We start from the raw sequence: 20,161 nt of genomic DNA on the forward strand, positions 1-20,161 counted from the left end.
TGTACTAATTGCAAGTCAGAGCCCTAACCTTGATTTTGAGCGAAGACACTGTGGTTAATGGTTCTCTTGCTGCATGGCACAGCACTTTTTGTGTAGGCACAAAAGATCTTCCATCAATTGAGAGGGTAGTAATTTGTAATAAGCATAACATTCTATTAGCAGATTATGGAGCCAGGGATGTGCACGCTCGTCCTCGGCCAGGCTGCCTCACCACAACAATCCCATTAGCATCCAACCACCCCCAATGCAAGCAGAAAGTGGAGGGGGGAGAGAGGAAAAAGAGGAAACAGGCAGTCTCTGTTGATCAGTGTGCAAACCCGAGCCTGAGGGAGGAAGGTGTGTGGTAAACAACAAACACTTCTGTACTCTCTACTGTCTGTAAACTTTATCTGGAATCCGGATATTTCAAGATTTAGTGGTTTACGCAGCCCCACTGGCATGAATGACGTGTAGACGAGGGGAGGGACTCAGTAACCTTCATGCTTGTGCTTGCTAGAGAACATCACATGCTGCTACTGCTCTCAGCCAGACCAGGGCAAAATTAAAAAAGGGCCATGGCCACAGACACAGGGTTTTTTGAAATAATGAATAATTTGGCTGCGACTGGGACATAAATATTCTACAAAAAATAAGATAAAATAAAATAAAAAAATCAGTCTACACCTTCAACATGAAGCCAACCTCATTGATAATTTAATCACTGTGCTCTGGACATCCCACCTCTAACTTACAAGAAGAAAAACAAAAAAACAAAACCCACTTTGTTAACCAACCCCACCACCACCACCTTCCCGTCATCTTTACCCTTTCTCCCTCCTCCTTGGTATCAACGCAGCAGCGGGAGAATGACTCACAAGCTCAGTCATTCTTAGAGCTACTCACTGCAGAAACTGTGAATGAACTACGCCTGTGTGAGCGTCCAGACGCACATGTTTGTGTTTGTGTCCTTGGAGTTAGCTGGGGGAGGTGGCGAGCACAAAAATTATGTCTTAGTGTGGTTAATATGTCTGATGTTTACAATTATTTTGTGATAGGTTTTGTTTAAGATTACATAGTGGGGTGAGAAAACATTGTGTGCATGGGTTTTGATGTTATTGGAGACATCATCGTGTATGCTCATGCTGTTTTGTAACAGGTAAAATAACTGACTGACCACTGGCAACACAATGCCTGTTCAGTAGAATAGTAGAAAAAGGATAAATATGGCTTGACAAGATGGGTGCTGAATATTGTCATGTCATCACTTGAAAGCAAGTGAAGAATGACCAAACATTAGGCATTTAAAAGGGGTAATTTTACATTTTAAAAGCATTTAGTTTGTCTTTAGTAAGAGTTAAGACATCATTAACTGAAGTGAATACAAAACACTGTAGTGTGGATTTCTTTCACAACTAAGAAATGTGAAAAATTACTATACATTGCCATTAATAGAAAAACTGCCAACACACTGGCAAGGACACATTTCAATTTACAGGGAAGTATAAAAAGTACACTTTCTCTAAATGATACTGCACAAAATGTGAATAAAGACCCTGACTTTGTAGAAACACTGCTCGACTCTCGACAAAGACTATGCTAATGGAGGGGTTGTTTCACTTTAAATCATCAATCACCTATAGTGTCACACAGCCTACATGGACAACAACACTGATACAGCCCTGTCAGATAAATTACTTTGAAACCCACATTCCCCCACACCTTTCCGACACCGTATTCATGGAGCTGTCTCCCACCATTTCTGCAACTATGTGAAACAGATAATTCAATATTGTTTATATTCTTTTGATTTGTCTATACTGTTTGTAATATACACATTTATTGTGAGACGAATGACTGAAATAAACTAAACATTCACACCAACTTTACACCATGATAGGCAAAGAGAATGTAAGCTGATCTCGGTCTCCACTAAATAATATCTGGCATATGAATGCCTTCCAGGAGAGACTGTCTGAAAACATATTATCCCGATACTTAAACAATATTACTTTCTGTATGATGACTGATGTTTCCTCTCATCTTCTATTGAAGCTGTACAACTCAGACATAAACATTTTTGTTTTCTAGCATATATATGATGCAGACTCGAGAGTCTCATGCAAGTGAATTTGATAAAACCACTCTTTACTTAATCCTAAAAATATGATCGGTCATAGCACTGTAATTTCCCCAAAGTAAATTCCAGTGGAATCTCTCGTTTGTATATTGACAGCATGGATACCCCATCACCACATAGTGTCAGATGTTCAACAGTGCACGCCCTGGCTGCTCAGTTTCAGACACAGGGGACATGACAGCCTCACGTCCCTCTGATAAAAAATAGAGAAGCGCATCTGCAGCACCATCAGGAATGACATGAGGTGTTTCACTGCTGTGGCATTAGAGATAAGCGACAAGTAGACAAATGGGCTGGCTGACCAACAAATATCTAACAGAGAGAAAAAGCAGAGCACACGGGCAACATGGCCACAAACTGAGCAGGTGTACGCATGCACATTTTAATGTGCAGACACACACGCACGCTCACTCTCTCGCTTTAGCTCCCTGTCAAGATGCCAAAATGTCTGACTTGGTTTTTATAGGACAAGGCACATCTCTATCAGGCTCAATAAGCCCAGAGGAACTAGACAGTGCTTTCAGCCATCAACCAAAGACTGAATCATCCGAAGAGATGTGAATCACCGGCAGACTAAGTCAGAAAAAGAAGTGGATCTAATCAACCCAATGGTTCTGATGCTGACTTGCCTCATCAGTCACCAAGCTTATCAGGCAGTCTATCGCTTGGTGCCAGTGATATAGCCTTCACATCTACAGTGACGGACATTGAGAGTGGCTGACCTCTGACTGCTGCGAGTCCTCGTTGAAGCCATGAGGAGATTTGGACTCACTTACAGAACTCCCCTTATGGCAAGGAGGCTAGTGAGGAGGAAAATGCTAAACAGCCACTCTAATCAGCCATCCTCACTTAAGACCCCTCCTCCAAGGCACATTTCAAAAAAGGCAAATGCGTTCTATAAACTGCATTTTACAAGATTGTCTGTTCCTATTAAGCAGGCTGTCATGCGCTAACACGTAGCAATTACGCACATCCAGCTGCTAAAAATACATGATTGAATATACAAAATTGGTGTGGGATGGAGTGTATTCAGAAAAATAAATGTAAACCAGCTCATCCTGGCTTTGCCACTGTGTGTACTGACAGGGACAGTGTCACAGAGTCCTAGGGTTAATCATAAAAACATACATAAGCACAATAGATACTTAAGTCAACAGGGATAGTTTGTTGTTGCAAGCATACATCAGACCAAACCAACCATCCATGAGCACACATGCATGCAAGCACACATGCACAAACACACACACACACACCGTTCTTCCTCCCTCCTTGCACCGCAAGTGGTGAGTCATCCCTCTATTCACGTCACAGAGAGATGAGTGCACCCTGTGACAGTCCAGTTAGTAGCAGTCACACTGATCTATGTGGCACCTCTCAGCTCTTTGTTTCTCCTCTGATGGAGAGACTATGTATGCTCGCTCCCTATTAGGAAGGTTTACTCATCTCATAATGGGAGGCCAGTGTGGAAGCTCAGTCAGACAAGAGGTGGGAGAAGAGCCCCTGTGTGAGCAAACTGTATGAATGGTTCTTGCCTGGGCAGCATCATCTTCTACCACTGTTTCTGCTCCTTTGTCATCTAAGCATGGACACCTTATTGCCTATTATCTTTCTTATACATCAAAAGAAAACATAATTAAACACTACAGGAAAGACCATAGGCACTGGTCTATACATGAATCATTAGATTTATGCTAAAATGTCAAGCACCTGCCTGTTGTGGTCACACAGGGAATCTACTAACAAACCTTTATTAAATTATTTATTTATTACGCTGGCATCCTTTATTTTTCTTTATTAAGTTGAACATTTAAGGAGAACAGAAATGTCAGTACACAGAAGGATGTCCATGGAGCAAGCCATAAACAAAGCGAATCATTTCCAGATCAATGTTTTTCCTGGTAACTACATTTCATCATAATCATTTACAATTATGGGCCCACAGCTCTACCTCCTACAACTACTCCAGCTGTCTTCCGTTCACAATGTCGGCGACGTGTTGGAGCCAGACTTCATTGTTGCTGTCACAAAGCCAATGCAATCATCACCAACAATTGAGGAAAAGGAAATGACTGCCATCAGGACAAATAAGAATGTGTAACACATCTTATTCAAACACCGTCTTTCTGCCCTAACTCCTCTACCAACACACAGTAATTATACCATGTGTTTATTTTATATTATGATGTTACAGCCTGTTGGTGGATAGTTCACTTAATCATCTGTCAAATTAAACAGGAAGAGCAGTGTGCTGAAAACATTCAGGTACCAAAGCTGGGGGGGGAAATGATTGAGATTTTCTAGGTTGTCTGGGAAAAACATACAGTGGTGTTGCAATTAAAAGATTAAGTATATATATATATATGGTTAGTGTTTAAAAAGTTTCTACATAAAGCATGCATAAAGCCTGGCTTACTCAGTGTCACCTAAAACACCTAATGTTGTTAAAACATATTCATACACCTACATACATTAACACAATATTTCAAGCTGTGCTGTATTCTATATCAAGGGAAAGGGAAATAGAAAGAAATGTAGAGTGAAGAGCGGTCTAATGTTACATATAACAGTAGGCTACTTTATTGCCCTGGTGTTATTAATTTTGCATATTCGCTGATTTGCATATTACTGTGATATAAGTCAACATCAGGAAAATGCTCTTTGCAGCAGTGCTGTATAACGAGTTTCCATGAAGGCACTGGTCTCACTGTCACAATACCCTGACACTCACATAATACGTTGTCTGCTCTCAATGGAGCACTCTCCACTTTGCAGCAGTGCTTTTCTGCTGAATATACTGTACACAGTACCTTCCTATTTACTAGCTAGCAAAATGACTATTATTGTTAAGGAAAATAAGCCTGTGTACACAGTAGATGTCGTTATATCTAGGAGGCAACTGACTTAAACTTGAATCAAACTATTTTATCAGTCTTGTTGCTTCTGAGTGCTGCATATCTAAGCCATATGTTTAGATGCACTTTAACAATATAAAAAGAGAGAGTAAAGCTGGGACCACCCAATTCTGTTTAGGATTTTGGGGAAAGGACTGCATCTAAAAAATGTTTTTTCATGTTTCACCACAACATGAATTCACATTCAGAATCACACTAAAAAGGAATGCATGTAAAGCAATATCAGAATCTGTTTCATACCTGTGATACACTGAAACTGACCATCCTCTCGTCGAATAGTGAAGGCCTCACCTGGATTTACCTGCACCAGGATTACCTGTGGAAAAACCAAGACGTTTCACTTAGTTACATGCCATACATATTATACAGCAAGAAGGGCAGTGAAATGTAAAAACATTCCTGTTAAAAGCTCACAACAGCTGTAACAAATAGTTTTTGGTGCTACGCTAATAATACAGTCATCAGAAAACCACTGCAGGAAAAAAACACTGCATTTCTGCAAAGGCTAATATGTTGGCAACACTTGCAGGGTAGGGCTGAATAATTTTGGTAAATAGTCTAATGGTAATATGTTTTTAACAATATTGTGATTTATAATATTTATAAGGTCCTTATGTTTTGTATTATTCAGCAAACAAGTAATAAATAGGATCAACACAACAATGGACAGATTAAACAAACGGTTCTTTCCTGTAGTTCAGGCCTATATGTTATGATTAAATTTGGTGATGTACTGTCTGCATGAATATATATAAATAAAAATATTGCGGTGACATATGACACTGCCAATAGCTCTACTCTCTGCCTTATAATATGCCCACCCAAGCAATGTCTATGTGTGGGAGGCACTGGTCTGCATTTCTTTTGTTATGCCTTCAAACATTTCAGGCAGTATTTGGCTTACTTGACCCACTGGTGGTCAGCATTTTGTACCAACAGTAGCAAGGCAGGTCCTGCACAATACCTGATGCTTTGCAGCATCTTATTTTTTATTGCCAAATAGTTCACACATGTTCTGATGTACTGTTCCTCTCTAACACAAAGGTTTCTAAAGTGGCAGGTTCTGTTGAGGACATTGTAAACAGGTCAAGAGAGTAGAAACATGACACACCCAATAACAAATCAAAACAGAAAGACAAGCCTGGTTAAAATATGTGCAGCAGACTAAACTTTAGACAGGTTGACTTTACACCAGATGTTATAAAACAAAATTGACGAAAACAAGTATTAGCTTCAAATTCAACAGGAGAAACCCCTGGGAATGGAACAACTGAGTAGCCAATTACCCAATTACATCTGATCCCCTACAGTATTTGTGGTAAAATCTAAATTAAAGCTGATAGTGGAATACAAAGATAAAAATAATTTCACTGTCCAAATACTTACAGACCTGACTGTAAGTGCACTGTTAAAAAACAGTTGACTTTAATAAATATACCTGATGTCATACAAATCATACTATAGACCTTTTGGATGACCCACTTGAACCAACAACTGCAAGATAATAGTAAATCTATTCTCAGTTTGGTATGCCAACCTTTCCTACAGCTTGTAATGATCAATGTATTTGTGGTCTGCTGTCAAGAACATAATACTGTATATTTAAACAGCTGCGCATTTTCCAAGTTAATCTGATTACAGTTTTGCATTTTTTGAATTGTTCTTGACAACTTTTGGTTGTGTATTGATGCAAGTTATGTTTTTTAGAGAGTCAGTTTTCCTTTTTGCATGAACAATACAAAAACAACACAGACACTGCCTATAGATCAAACATTTAAAAATAATAAGGAAGTAAATGATGTGGCTGTATTTTCAACACTCGTCTAACTTAAAACAACTTAACAATTCTACACTATTACTATCTTGTACCATTCACAGAGTTCATCGTGACTGTTGGATATATCAGGTACACACTGTTACCCTACACTGAGTCATACTGCTTCTGTGATTACAAAAGACTGCAAAAGCATCAGAAAAGACAGAAAAAAGCCTCAAGAAAAGGGTACATTTTGTCCAAGAAACAAACTTTTCAAACCATTTTAACATTTCTTACAATTTCACTTTCTTGTGAACAGCCAAATAAAACTACAATTTTTAGAAGACATAAACACAAACATTTTTTTCTCTGTTCCCATTTAATCAAATCAGGTCAGACTATGTTAATAAAAATTACAATATGCTGAAACATGTCATTCCAAAGCATCTCCAATTCCTCATTCTTATGTCACATTCTTATAAACTCCCAAAGAACACACATAACTGGGTTTTTGTTGCCCGGCACTATGTGTGGGCGCTCGTTACCTCACTCTTGTGGAAGTCGCTGTCATAGAATCTACACTCCACTGGCAAAGGGCTTTGGCTATGGTTCTCTTCAAGCACAGAAGTCATCAGCACCTCCATTTCTGACACTGCTCCCATTCATGTGCTCAGCAGGGAGAGGAAAGAGCCCTTTGACTGCCACACACAGAAGCTCATATGTTCATACACACCCACACAAGCAGCATCAGCAGCAAGCGTGGATGGTGGGGGTGGGGGGTAATGGTAGGAGATTGGTGGAGGAGAGTGGAGTGGGTGGGTGGGGGGTGTGGGGGCAGGAGCATGGAAGGTCTAATTGAATCAAAGTCTAGGCACTTCACAGTCTGGTGCATGTGTATGTTTGTTGTCTACCCCGCCTGTGTGAAGCAAACACCCCACCTAGGATGATTTCCCTCTTCTCCAATTTAAATTCCCCATTGAGATTTAAAATCTATACTGTGATGTTCAATGCATGTTTATGCAAGCAAAAGGAAGGAAATTTTGCTTGCAAAAGATCTGACTTCTACTTACTGTTGCCCGCATTGCTTTTTTTCCATTCAGGCGTTGCTATTCATGTAGTCACAGAGGAAGGAGAAGATGCTCCAGGGTCTACTAGACCCTCCACCACTTCACCCAACCCTCATGAGCAATCACGTGATCTGTGATGCTAACACATCTGGCTGAACTGATCCTTCACACCTTTCACTTCCATCAACTCCTGGGCAAAATTCAAGAAGAAACTGGTCAGAGTCTAGGAGTGCAGCAGGAGGTATGTAGGCGAATAGGGCTGAGTCTCTCACGTGGAATGCAGCCTTCACAGAAAGTGTAGCATGAATCTCATGTTTGCTTAACCTGGTTCAGTCTCATCTGCTCCATAGTGGCACTCTCTGCAGCAGGCGGCTTGTTCACTCTTGCCTGTGGCTCCAGTGCAGCCTCCCTACAGCCAGTATCCACAGCAACCCCTTCAACAAATAAACCACAGCGATGTCCACGCCAAACCTTCAGAGAGGCGACTGAAACCTTATCAGCAGTGGCCACTTTCTGGAAAAGGAGGCAGACGATCCAACGAAAACAGGACCAAAAATGAGAAGGACTCAGGATGATGCCTCCGTTTCCTTCTTGTATCTGTCACTGGCTGTGTGCCATCTCAGTTAACGCCTACTGTGCTCCTTAATATGGTTAATTTCAATAGTATTCCTTCAAGGTGTGATCTTAGCACAGCTGAGCCGACAAAGGTATAAGGGTTCCATAGCACGGGAAGTCCTTTGTTCTGCCTTTTTTCACAACAACAACAATGGCGTGAGGGAGCTGAGCGACCCACGCAGCTTCTGAGGCTGACATATACGACTACGCTACAGTCGCTCTCTCTCCTTCCCTCCATTCCCTCCCCTTACACTTTCCCTGGCGCTCTCTCTCTCTCTCTCTCTCTCTCCCATTCACAGAGCAACAAGCCATACACCCTCTCTTAATACTCCGATCGATGTGAGAGGAGATGAGGTGGTGGGAGTTCAATTGCAGAGCTCCAGCGCTGGCGACAATTTCAGCCTCGAGTTCTCTACTGTCTTCAAAGATCACAAACCAACCCACTGACAGACAAAACAGAGACACTATTTGTACAGCGACACAATAAACAGAGCTTGCAAGTATTCGCTGCTTCTGTAACATCTGTGCTCATTCATTCTAAACGGATCATTCCTTAAAGCGACAGTGCTTATCACTTGATAAGCATGTGCCAAGTTGTCAGACACTCTGCGTCACTGTTGCTGCTGCATAAGAGGTAAATCAAAATCCTCTGCAAAAATCAAATCCTACAGTTTATTTTACCCTGTGAAATGAAAAAATAGCTGGATCTGAGGAATCAGATAAATATAGCTAGTATCAAAAATGAATGTGGATTTAGAGTTAGAGGACTTAAGAGGAATATTTAAATTCTTTTTAAGAAGATTGGTAGGAAAATAAAATTACACCAACTTTAAAAACCACGGTATAAATGGGCTAAATGTTGCATTGACTAAATCAACAACTTGTTACATTTATTATGTCGGGAATTTGTTGAATCATAGATATTTTATAACAACTGCAGCCAACAATGGACGAAAGCACAAAATGAAACCTAGATAATGCCTAGATTAGGTGGAAGGTAAGTCTTTTTCTTAAACATCTAAAACACATGTTGCAGGCAACCTAAATTGCAATTTTTAGAAGTTCCACTCTTTTTTATGTAAAACTTTAGTGTGCTCACAAAATAATAGTGGGCAGATGCCATCTAATTACATGGTGACTACAAACAGTGAGAAGGCACTGGTACATCAAGTCGTGAGATTCTATTTATTTAACTGAACTAAACATAAATATCAGTAACCTCAGCATGTAGACAAGCAAAATAAGATAAAGCCGAAACCATTCACTGTGCACTACCAAAAAAAGTCACTCAATGCAGTGTTTCATGATCAACCACATTATTTCTTCCTGCCATTTACCAATATGTTTACTGCAAAAAGGAACATACTGTTAAATCACATTTTGTACAAGACTTGAACTGGAACCACGTCTTGGCAGGTCAGGCTTTAGGGTGTTGATATTTTTTTGTATTTAATTTATGCTTTGACTGATAATATTCACCTTATTGTTGATAATATTAGGCTACATTAATGTAAGACATTCAGAGACAAAAAATCTAGTTTTAGTATCATTGTCTACAACATATTGTATTTAGGACAAAGACTAATTGTCAGAAAAAGAGGCTGTTTTAGATTAGTTCCTTATCTTATAAAGCCATTGTCTAAGGCAATTGTCAATCATAGTTCTTATTAATTTATGCCTTTAACAAACTTAAGCTGAATTCACTAAGTGAAATACATTATATCTCTGCCCAAATCAAGCCCCTGAAGACTCCATGTATGACTTTATGTGTACCTGCCTTCTCAGGCCAACAGTACAATGAGCTCATTTGGAAGTGGATAGACTTTGAAACAGTGCTTGGACACAGCAAAAATTACTTTTCACACGAATGACTAAGCCCTGTGATGTGCAATGTTTTCCTGGTGACATTCACAATGGTAACAATCTTTTTTTAATCAAAGTGCTAGATGGAAAAAACCATGCACTAAGAGCACTGCCATTATGAAAATTCACTACACTGCCCCAGATTTATAGAGCAGTATACCAGAAAGTTAAACACAATCTTGTTCTCACCATTGTAAAGTTTTGCGACCATGTATGAGCCCTATTCAATAAGAGGGGGGATCAATTAGTTTACACCGTCACACAGGTGGCAACTGCTGTGTTTTATTACCCAGGAGAATAAGCCCGCTCTGTGTGTTCCTGACTGTTGGCTCTGATGTTTTTCAGCTATTGGTGACTCAGAGTTCAGCTTTCTCACTATTTGTTCCTCTTAATTGTTTACTGTGCGCTGATGTGACAAAGCAGCTGGGTGGACAGGAAACAGCAGCCAAATGACACAGGGAAAATCCTGCCCATGTCGGAACTAGCCAGGAACTAACGCAGTCTCCCTGCAGCTGATGGCATACACTTACGTGTGCAATGGTAATTCAAGGCAAGCTGATGACTCTCTATGCTCCAGGATCCCTTGGAAACACGGCATGACGGGATAGTGAGAAAGGATTATATTATATATTTCTTATATATCTCCTAAGCAGTGTTCTCACTGCAGCACCCTTGCATATACTCATTATCTTCTAAGCAATATTAAGTCACAGAGGGGGTAATCTGATATATGTATTTATCAGTAACCACAAAATATTACCAAAGCACACAGTCAGCAATGTGTTATCTAAAAACTGAGCCACACTGTGTTTTCCATCAGCTTTCTGTTTACCATGTTAATAAGCAGTCGTGTTACCAGGTCTTGTGTGTGGCGTATTTCTCACAAAGCAACAATGATTCATTATAACATAAAGAGAAATGACAATATACATTGCTAGGATCAAAAAGAGGAACCTCTGATAAAATATCTGATAAATTAGCACCTGCCATTTTTACTTTTTCCAACAATTACATCAAAGATGGTTAAAGTACTGTAGTGCATCAGTGTCACCACTTCCTCATAATTTAGTCAGACCCCATTCAACAAATTTGATGTTTCATGATCTATGTGATCTATGAGTCAATCAAGGATTGAATTTATTCCAAAATTGATCTGTGTGCATGGCTAGGATCATTGCCAAGCTAAACATCAAATCAGCAACCACACAAAAAGGAGTTTCTCCAGTAAGAGGACTTTACTCTGGCCTTTGTTCCCTTTTACATCAGCTATATAAATATCCCCCAGTCTGATGCTGCCACCACCTTGCTTCACAGTGATACTGGTGTTAGATAGGTGCTAGCCGGTGGTAGTCTTGATACAGAGATCTCTACTACAGCTGAAATATTCATTTTTCAAAAATGGGAACACATTATTTTTTGGCTTAAGACCTCTGAAAATTTCACACGAAAAATCTGCAAACTCCAGGCAAGCTGTCATGTGCTTTTTTCTGGTCAGGAGTATCTTCCATCTGGCTCTTCTACCACACTGAAGTGCAGTACTAGTTCTTCTGGAACAATCTCTCATCCTAGTAAAATTGTTTTGTCTTTCTTTTTAAAGTTGTTCTTAAGTTACAAGTCCAATTCCTGGACAGGGTCCTTCTTTGTCCCAGGTCAGTGAACATTCTCTGGGAAAAATCCATGTAGGTATATATTTGAATAAAAACAGACTACATGCCCCTCCAGAATAAATATGCATGTTTTTATTATTTTAAACCGACATATGTCTCCTCACAGGTTTGTTTCTGTCCAACCAGCCAGAAACTGTAAATATTGATGAGGAAATTTTAATTAGATTTTAAAATGTGTGATTTTAGCACTAAAAAGCAAATAAATGGTAGGGTTGATGATGTAGGTGATTTTTATGATTAAATCCACAATAAAGGCCCTTTAAATTCTATTAATGTTCTCTTTGTCAGAACATATTTTACCAACTTATTTAATACGTAACAGACCAAGACCTACAGTACAACATAAATGTCGAGATCTGATTTATTGTAGCATAGTTGGATTAAAGTTAAATAAAGTGTATATGTTGATGAACAGGCCGACACAACATGTCAGAAATAATAAGTTATATAATAATAAGTTATTGAGTGGTGCTCAGTTAGACTGATTTACTTGATAAATCATTTGGTACTTGTATCAGTTCCGTAAATCAGTGCAGTAACGGTATGGTTTACCTCACTGGCTCAGAAGAAAAGTGTCTTAAACCTGGCTGAGTCATGCACTGTCCACCTCCTCACAATACCACTGACAAATAGTGGGCTCACCCCTTCACAGATTTTTGGTGGCTGACCAGGAGACAAGCAGTGTGGGTTGCATTTTTGTCATAACATCTCAGGCCCTTTGGTAACTTGTGAGGGGCACACGGCCAAGGGCCTGCCTCTAGTGTCTGGCTATAGCATACAAGCACAGCACTAAATGACATCTGAGTCGGGAGAAAGGCCTCACTATCCCACAAAAGGATTAGCATACTCATGGCACAAAGCCACAAGCAGACAGTGGCTGTTGAGTGTATGGATGCTTTCACAATATATTTTTAAAGAAATTTTTAAATCGCAGCTCACGTCTTAGAGGATTTAAACCAACATGCTGGAGATATTAGAACAGAATCTTAATTCAAAGCAACAGAAAACATAATTCTCACTGTTCTAATTCTCACCCAACTCACTGTTCCAGGCTAGCTCTCAAAATGCTGCATTGTCTTGAAAGATCTCGCAGTTATAGATATTTCCCAAATGGATGTTTCCTATGAAAGGATTTCTAACAGAAACTGCACAGCATGAGGTATGTACCAGGGAGTGATATGAAAATAGCTGCCAATGAAACACTCCAACTAACGGCTTAACTTTTCATGAAAAGTGTTTTCATCACTTATGGTCTGACCTAAAATCCATCAAAACAGAGGAGCATGAAAACATTAAATGGCAGGCCTAATGAAAAAGAATAATGAGCAAAATAGAAGGAAATACAACAAAAGTACATGGACATCAACGCAGACTATATAGTACATGAGCCATTAGCTAGGGTTAAACATTGACTGAAACAGACAGATTCATCTGTTATCAATTTAGCTATAATCCAAAACAGCAAGAGCAGGAAAAACTTGGGGGGTGGGTTAATGGATGGAAGCAGTGAATCACACAGTAGCCAAAGTCATCTCTAAAAAGGAATCATCTCAGGTAATGACCCCAAGACCATAGCTTTGTATTTAACTCAGAATAATTGGTCTAACAGAGCGTTAATACCAAGCTAAGACTGGGATAAAGAAACCCAGTACAAAGATGGAGGTGTCCTTGCAGTTTCTCCACATAAAAAGGTCAGAAACACAGGGGTCAGCCATCGCTGTGAATCCTCTTCACTGTCACCACAGTCCTGCCTCGCTTTGTCAGGGCCCAGACCCTTCCAGTGGTTCCTGCTCTTCAGTCTGCAGCTGTCACGTTATTTACACACCTCCTCAGACATACTGCACACATAAGCTACATCTTGGTCCCAGCAATGTTCAAACAAGACTCCTTGAAAAGCTCTGCATCAAAAAATGCTAAATGGGAGCCCTTCTTTCTTTTGCCATCACAGGAGATCTGGAGTTAGACTTCAACACCACTGAATCAGTCACACAATATTTCCTTTTGCCGGGTGTGCTATCCACAAGACACTAAAACTACCTCAATAGGAGAAAATTTAGTTATCCTGCTTCCAGTGAACAAAAGGCTTAAAGGCTAATCCCAATTCTTTATACAAGGGTCTTGTATGTTTGTTTTGTGACCCACAACTCTTTTGCTTAAAACTGAATAAATTCTATGCAGGAGAAGTCAATCTGAAACCAACTGACACCTACACACTCAATCTCAACCCCTCATGGTCGACTGTAATAAGTCATTTCTTTTGCAAGGAGAAGTTGCTGAAATGATGGGGTGCAGATGGATGTTACTGACCCTGAAACCACAACATCTAGTTCTCGTAGGATTTCAAAAAAGAAAAATACATGCATAGTGGCTACTAGCATTTGTTCACTACTGTTGGCAGTGGCAGCGGTGATTATTTATTTTGGCTGTGGGACTTCTTTTAAAGGAATATGAATTATTCTTTACATACAGCGTTTCTGACAATGTGTTATTACTAAGATGCATTTAACCACAGCCCATCAAATATTTTATTTAATGTATAATTAAAATGATCTAATCAAATCTTTTATACGTGTTTTTTTTGTTGTTGAACATACACCTGGGTATTGATATAAGAGGGTTACACAAACACTCCGAGCTCAGAAAACAAAGTCGTGCCATGGTTTGAAAAACACACTAACTGCTGAGTGTGTTGTTACTTGTTATTCCTCCTCAAAGGAACACATTTCAGTATATTTCAATGATCATCAAAATGCAGTGTCTCAAATTGGTCTGAGCAGCAGGGTGGTAATGTAAGCCAGAAGGAGCAACCACATTTTATTCCTTTAGTGTTCAATAAACACTGTAAACATGCGACATGTTCAGATAATCAGGTAACCTTTGTGGGAGGTGGTAAGGTAACTGAATTCCATGAGAACAACACCCTCACAGTACAACACAAGCAGCAAAATGTGATCTCGACGTCAACAAAGCCTGATTCAGGTGAGGGCCTTTCCACTGTGGAAAATTACAAGATGAGTGGAAAGGCATGTTTATAGGGCACTGCTAATATTAGAATGTCTTATCAGGACAAACTGCAACGAGACTGAGGAAATGACAAAAAGATATCGCTTTGGGTTCCATGTTATCCCCCAGGAAGTCACGGAAAGCTTAAGCAAATCGAACTGATGACCATCAAAATGACAGGGAAATCACCCAGGCTTGTCAGGGCCACTCAGTCTCACTACTGACAAGAGATGATGGGGGATATCACCCCCTGTCCTGTACACATACAGAAATGGTGCTATCAAAACTGAGAGTGATGGTGGTTCATAACTAACAAGCACCTGTTGCCTATGAAATATATTCTATGTGCAGCTGAAGTAAGGACAGAGAATCAGTTTGGCAGCTGAAACAGACCTCTAAACACACTGGGTTTCACAGGAGGTTCAAACTGTACACTGTTTTCAATGTAAATGTAAAATGCAAAACAGATGGAACAGACAGAAACCTGCTTTATGTCACTGCCTTTAGTGTTACCACTTGAGTTAGTTATCAAGTGCTCCAAGTGTGACCTCTAAAATTTCTGTTTTACTGATTAAGCCCCAGTCAAATGCTCTGCCACTGCCTTCCTTTCCCACATTGCAGGCTTAGCTACAGCCTTGTGCACAGAAAACGTGATGCAGCAAGTGTGACTAACAGCAGAGAAACATGAGGGCAGGGGGGTTTGAGTGTACCTGCTGGGGGCCATCCCCGTTGACCATGGCTGGGGGTGGTGGTGAGGCTAGGATTGGGAGTTCAGGGCTGAGAAGCTGGCCGGACTCCAGAGGTGGGGTGTGGTCTGCCATGTCTCCCTCATTCACACCACTGACGAGTACTCCTGCAACAGAGACGCAGAAATTCATGTACAAAGTATACCTATAATTTTTGTGGTGTAATAGTCTAGAGTCATGGCCATTAGAGCAGTAATGAGAACGAAATTTACAGTTATTTCCAGGGTTTGAACTATGACACAATCTTTATAATGTTGGCACTGAATGTGACCACAAGTGATTTGAAATTAATCAATTGAGCGAGGACCTCTATCCCATGCCTTGAATACGACTAGTTGTCAACCTTTGTGTGTGGTCATCTGTTTATTATTTTTGCAAATACTTTGCACTCAATGACTACCTAAAGTTTGGAACCCATAGACATGACCAGATGCTGAATTCCTTGTCTGGTGCTGTGCCTTCAGCTTTGCCTTAGGCTCTTCCTATTCCCACGATTTTTGGTGCATGTTGATCTTTGTCTCTCTTGTATCTGTTCATAGGATGATGTTCCAAAACTATACAGCATTTTTATTTTAATTACAGAACTCATGCATCTGCTCATAATCCCAACAAACTCTCTCCTTAACCTGCTCTGTCGGACAGGGCTCAAATTCTAATTTATAATTATTCGACGTCTTTATCTACCTCCACTTATCGTCATTCATTACTCACATGAAACACACTGTGTATTCAGCAGGATAAAAGCTCACTGCAGCATTATTGTTGTGTTGGAGGAGAGTCAGACACTGTAATAAAATACATTTTTTTGCTGCTGACAAAGTGAGTGAAACCCTTTTCCCTGAAATAGATCTCAGGCACAACAAAATAACATATCACAATCCTCAAAAAGAGCCAGTTTCTTGTGTCTGTGTAATGCATTTCTCAACTGTTGATGTACTGTTGTCCAAACCCTCTTCAATTGATCACAGCTCCATAACATATGAATCAAATCTTTTTTCAGTGTTTATTTCTCTATGCATTTTGTAAAGCATTGTAAATTCACAAATGAATATTGTGATGACGTTTGGATGGCTGCAGATACAAACTGATTACTACAAGCCGACAGAATGATTTTACTCAAATATTTAAATTGATTTCAAAGGCTGAAAGCACATTCTGGCAAATTCTGCCTTCTGTATTATACAAGTGATCAGGTGTGAGGCAACTGATTTCTAAATGCTTCCAGTAACGCATAGCAACAAACTCATCTAAGTCGGAATTTGACATAAATCATAACTAATTTCTAATCATATCTATTATTTCCCTTTGGGCATTGTCTATGCAGAATTTTACTCCTAAGTAACTGTGGTGATGCAAACAAATTTACTGTTTCATCAACAATGAAGTGCAGGAATATGATATAATCTATATGGGAAAGTGATCACTTAATTAATAAAATACCAACTGTACCTGCTAAATTGAAAAAATACACATAATTGGAAAATGGTTTATGGATTGGAAAATATTTTTCAAAATTGCTGCTTTTAACTTCAACATGGGAAGATGAGAAAACATTGACCGATTCAACAGAGGCAAACAGTTTATCGGGCTGACCAACTCCGCTAAAGAAGACCCAAGTGTAGAGGGCTATCTAATGTGTTCTCACATCTTCCCTATAACAAACACAAATATCCTAGAGCGAGCCATGGAGGCTACTAAATTCATGCAATCAATAGCAAATCAACCAAGCTCCTGTCAAGTCAAATCCTATGAGAGTATCCAGAGAAGATGAAGTCCCTTTTAAGACAGTGCAAAGAAAAGACTAGAAAGACTAAAAGGCAAAGAGCCACATGGAGGACAGATCACCTGTAAGGAAATCTTGTAAAAAGATTGCATGGCTAACAAAAACTATGTAAACAAAACAAAAGAGCCCCACGAGAGAAATGCAACATGTGTCCTTGAACCTAATTACAATCTAGCGCATGCGCCTCTAAACCACAATGATCTGGCTTATCTGTTAGCTTTAGCCCCTCCCTGTCTTAAGCTTAAACAACAAAGTCAGTTTACAGTGTGATGGTCAATGAACTGGACTTTAAGGGAACTACTGCTACAGCAGACGACTGGCATGTGATTATGCTACTATTACTAGCAGAACTTGGATGATTTCAAGATCCTTCTGTGGTCATAAGGCCTCAGAGTCAATCACTGCAACCATTTGATACATAACTCTAAGATAACTTTGGGTAAACCCATTTTCAACTTTAAAAGCATTAGTTAACAACATAGTTCTAGAGACCAGGGAGAAAAACAAGCAAAGCAAGCAAGCAAATACCCTGGACCACTTGTAAAGTGGAATCCTGCTCTCACACATAAAATGAAGACTTCTTTTCCCGTTTTCCAAGATGATGTAATTGAGTAGAGTGAATGAGTGTTCTGTATATGCCAAGTTATTTAGATCTTGGCATTACACGTGAAGGATGCATGGGTGCCTGCACTAAAATATGAACACACCGAGTAGGTATCCTCCCTCATTACTCCTACACTTAAACTATTAAAAGCCTATAAAGCTGTAAAGTAATTGCTCATATCCTCCCATGAAAAATAACTTCTCATGTTACAGTCCTGCTGTAGGTGCGTGATAGCAGAGCCCGGTCTTCACAGCCTTTCCTGCTGCAGAAACTCTGCTTGTATATTGAAATTGTGGTAACATCTGTTGTTACCCTCACTATACATGATATTTGACTATGGCTATGAGAGCAGGCGATAAGGACGTAACAGCTGTCTTTCAGTTACAGTTTTGAGAAACGGGGAACACCCCGAATAGTAGAATAATAGGCTAATGTGTTTAGCTACCACTTCTGCTTATTACTCAATGTTAAGAATAAGACAAAGACAAAAACATGATGATAATGATAATGATGGGGCAAATTATTCAAATGTAAAATGAGTTGAAAATGTTGGTCATCAGTTTCTCTATGGCAGCCAGCATTACAGCTGACCGTCCATTTAAAGTGTGTATCTGACTTAGCCTTACTATGACCACAGAGCTAACCTTCTGCCTGCCTTACGCATTATTGTGCCCAGGTCTGTCTTTGTTATATTTAACATGCTACACTGTTAAATATTATTGAAGTCAGTGTTCAGAGGCTGTGGTCCTTATCTGCCTTAGCTGAGTTAACCAGGTTAGCCACCTTGCAATAAAACAATTGCTTACTTTAACTTAGCTACAGGTGTGTCTGTGTGCTAGGCGCTATGCCATAACCTGTGCGTAACTTTAAAACCTGCTGTCTGCTAATTAAAAACGAACACATCAAAATGCATTTAGATTTGCATTCGTAGAGACAGTTAATACACCGCTGACTGTCAGCAACACAAGCGGGCTATTGCCAACAGCTCAGTTAACGTTACTCACTCAGTCGGCAGCAGCAGTCTTGACTGATACGCCGATGCACAGCGGTGAGTCCTCTGCACCTCTTCCTGAAATGTTCGACTTCAGTGAGCTCCGATAACCAGCTTCTTTCTGCAACACCTGAGACGGGAAACTTGCTAGCTACCCTGATAAACACAAGACAAGGCAAAATCGGGCATGCTAGCGTTTGCTACCAAAGCTACCTAGCTAGTAGTTAGCAAGATGAAGATGTGCTTTTCTCGTAATATAAACGGCGATCGCTCGTGTTAACTACACCTAAAACAGATCGAAGTAACTAGCGAGCAACAGTAACGACACCGAGCATCGATAATGGTAGCCTAACTGTCAATTTTATCGAGACAACTTTTCATCCAACCCTGCTCCTCGCACAAAAAGCAGGAATTTCGCCATCGCTTTCAGGGCTCTGTGCGCATGCGCATTACGGCAAACGCTGACGAATCCCAAATTCCACGATAGCGACGAGAAACATTTATAATAATGTTTTCACGGTGTTTTAATGTTAGTTTGGATCATGTGCGTGCTCAGTGCCAGGTACCCTCATATTAAATTTAATTTGTCTCCTTACATTTTCATCACTTTAAGTAAGGCCTTAAGGTTGACGTGTCTGTAATCAGTTCGTCCAACAAGACAGAAAAAGGTGCAACCAATAAAAAATCTGAGAGAAATGAATAACAAAAGCTTTCTTCTTTACCATACTCCTGAATGTTCTATGTTATAATAATCTAAATTTATCCATCTATCTATCTATCTGATACATTATAATCAATAGCAGAAAGTCTAGTTGCAAATGCACACACAAAGTCTCAATATTTTGCATGCACCAATCAAAATGCACTATCATAGTGCCTAAGAATAGACTAAACTATACCCTTTCTCTTTATTGTGTGAACTTTTTGTGCCTTTATTTCCCTAAAGTCTTAGACGTGCAGACAGCTGTTAAACCACAAACCAACAAACGGTGTATTTTTCAATATCACCATTTATTTTCCAACAAATAGCACACATTG

The 20,161-nt window shown here is 39.8% G+C and overlaps 1 protein-coding gene across 1 annotated transcript in view; it reads right to left on the reverse strand.

Moving 5' to 3' along the window:
- The window catches only part of fndc3a (fibronectin type III domain containing 3A), a 40,614-nt gene extending 21,047 nt beyond the window's left edge, over positions 1-19,567 (reverse strand). Inside the window, exons 1-3 of the mRNA XM_026369206.1 lie at positions 19,137-19,567; positions 15,710-15,852; positions 5,269-5,344 (exon numbers count right to left, since the gene is read on the reverse strand). Of these exons, the coding sequence (XP_026224991.1) occupies positions 5,269-5,344; positions 15,710-15,820 (187 nt within the window). The 5' untranslated portion in view covers positions 15,821-15,852; positions 19,137-19,567. The remainder of the gene's footprint in view (positions 1-5,268; positions 5,345-15,709; positions 15,853-19,136) is intronic.
- Positions 19,568-20,161: the final 594 nt, after the last annotated feature.

This window comes from Anabas testudineus, chromosome 13 (assembly GCF_900324465.2).
Source record: "Anabas testudineus chromosome 13, fAnaTes1.2, whole genome shotgun sequence".
Taxonomy (NCBI): Eukaryota; Metazoa; Chordata; class Actinopteri; order Anabantiformes; family Anabantidae; genus Anabas; species Anabas testudineus.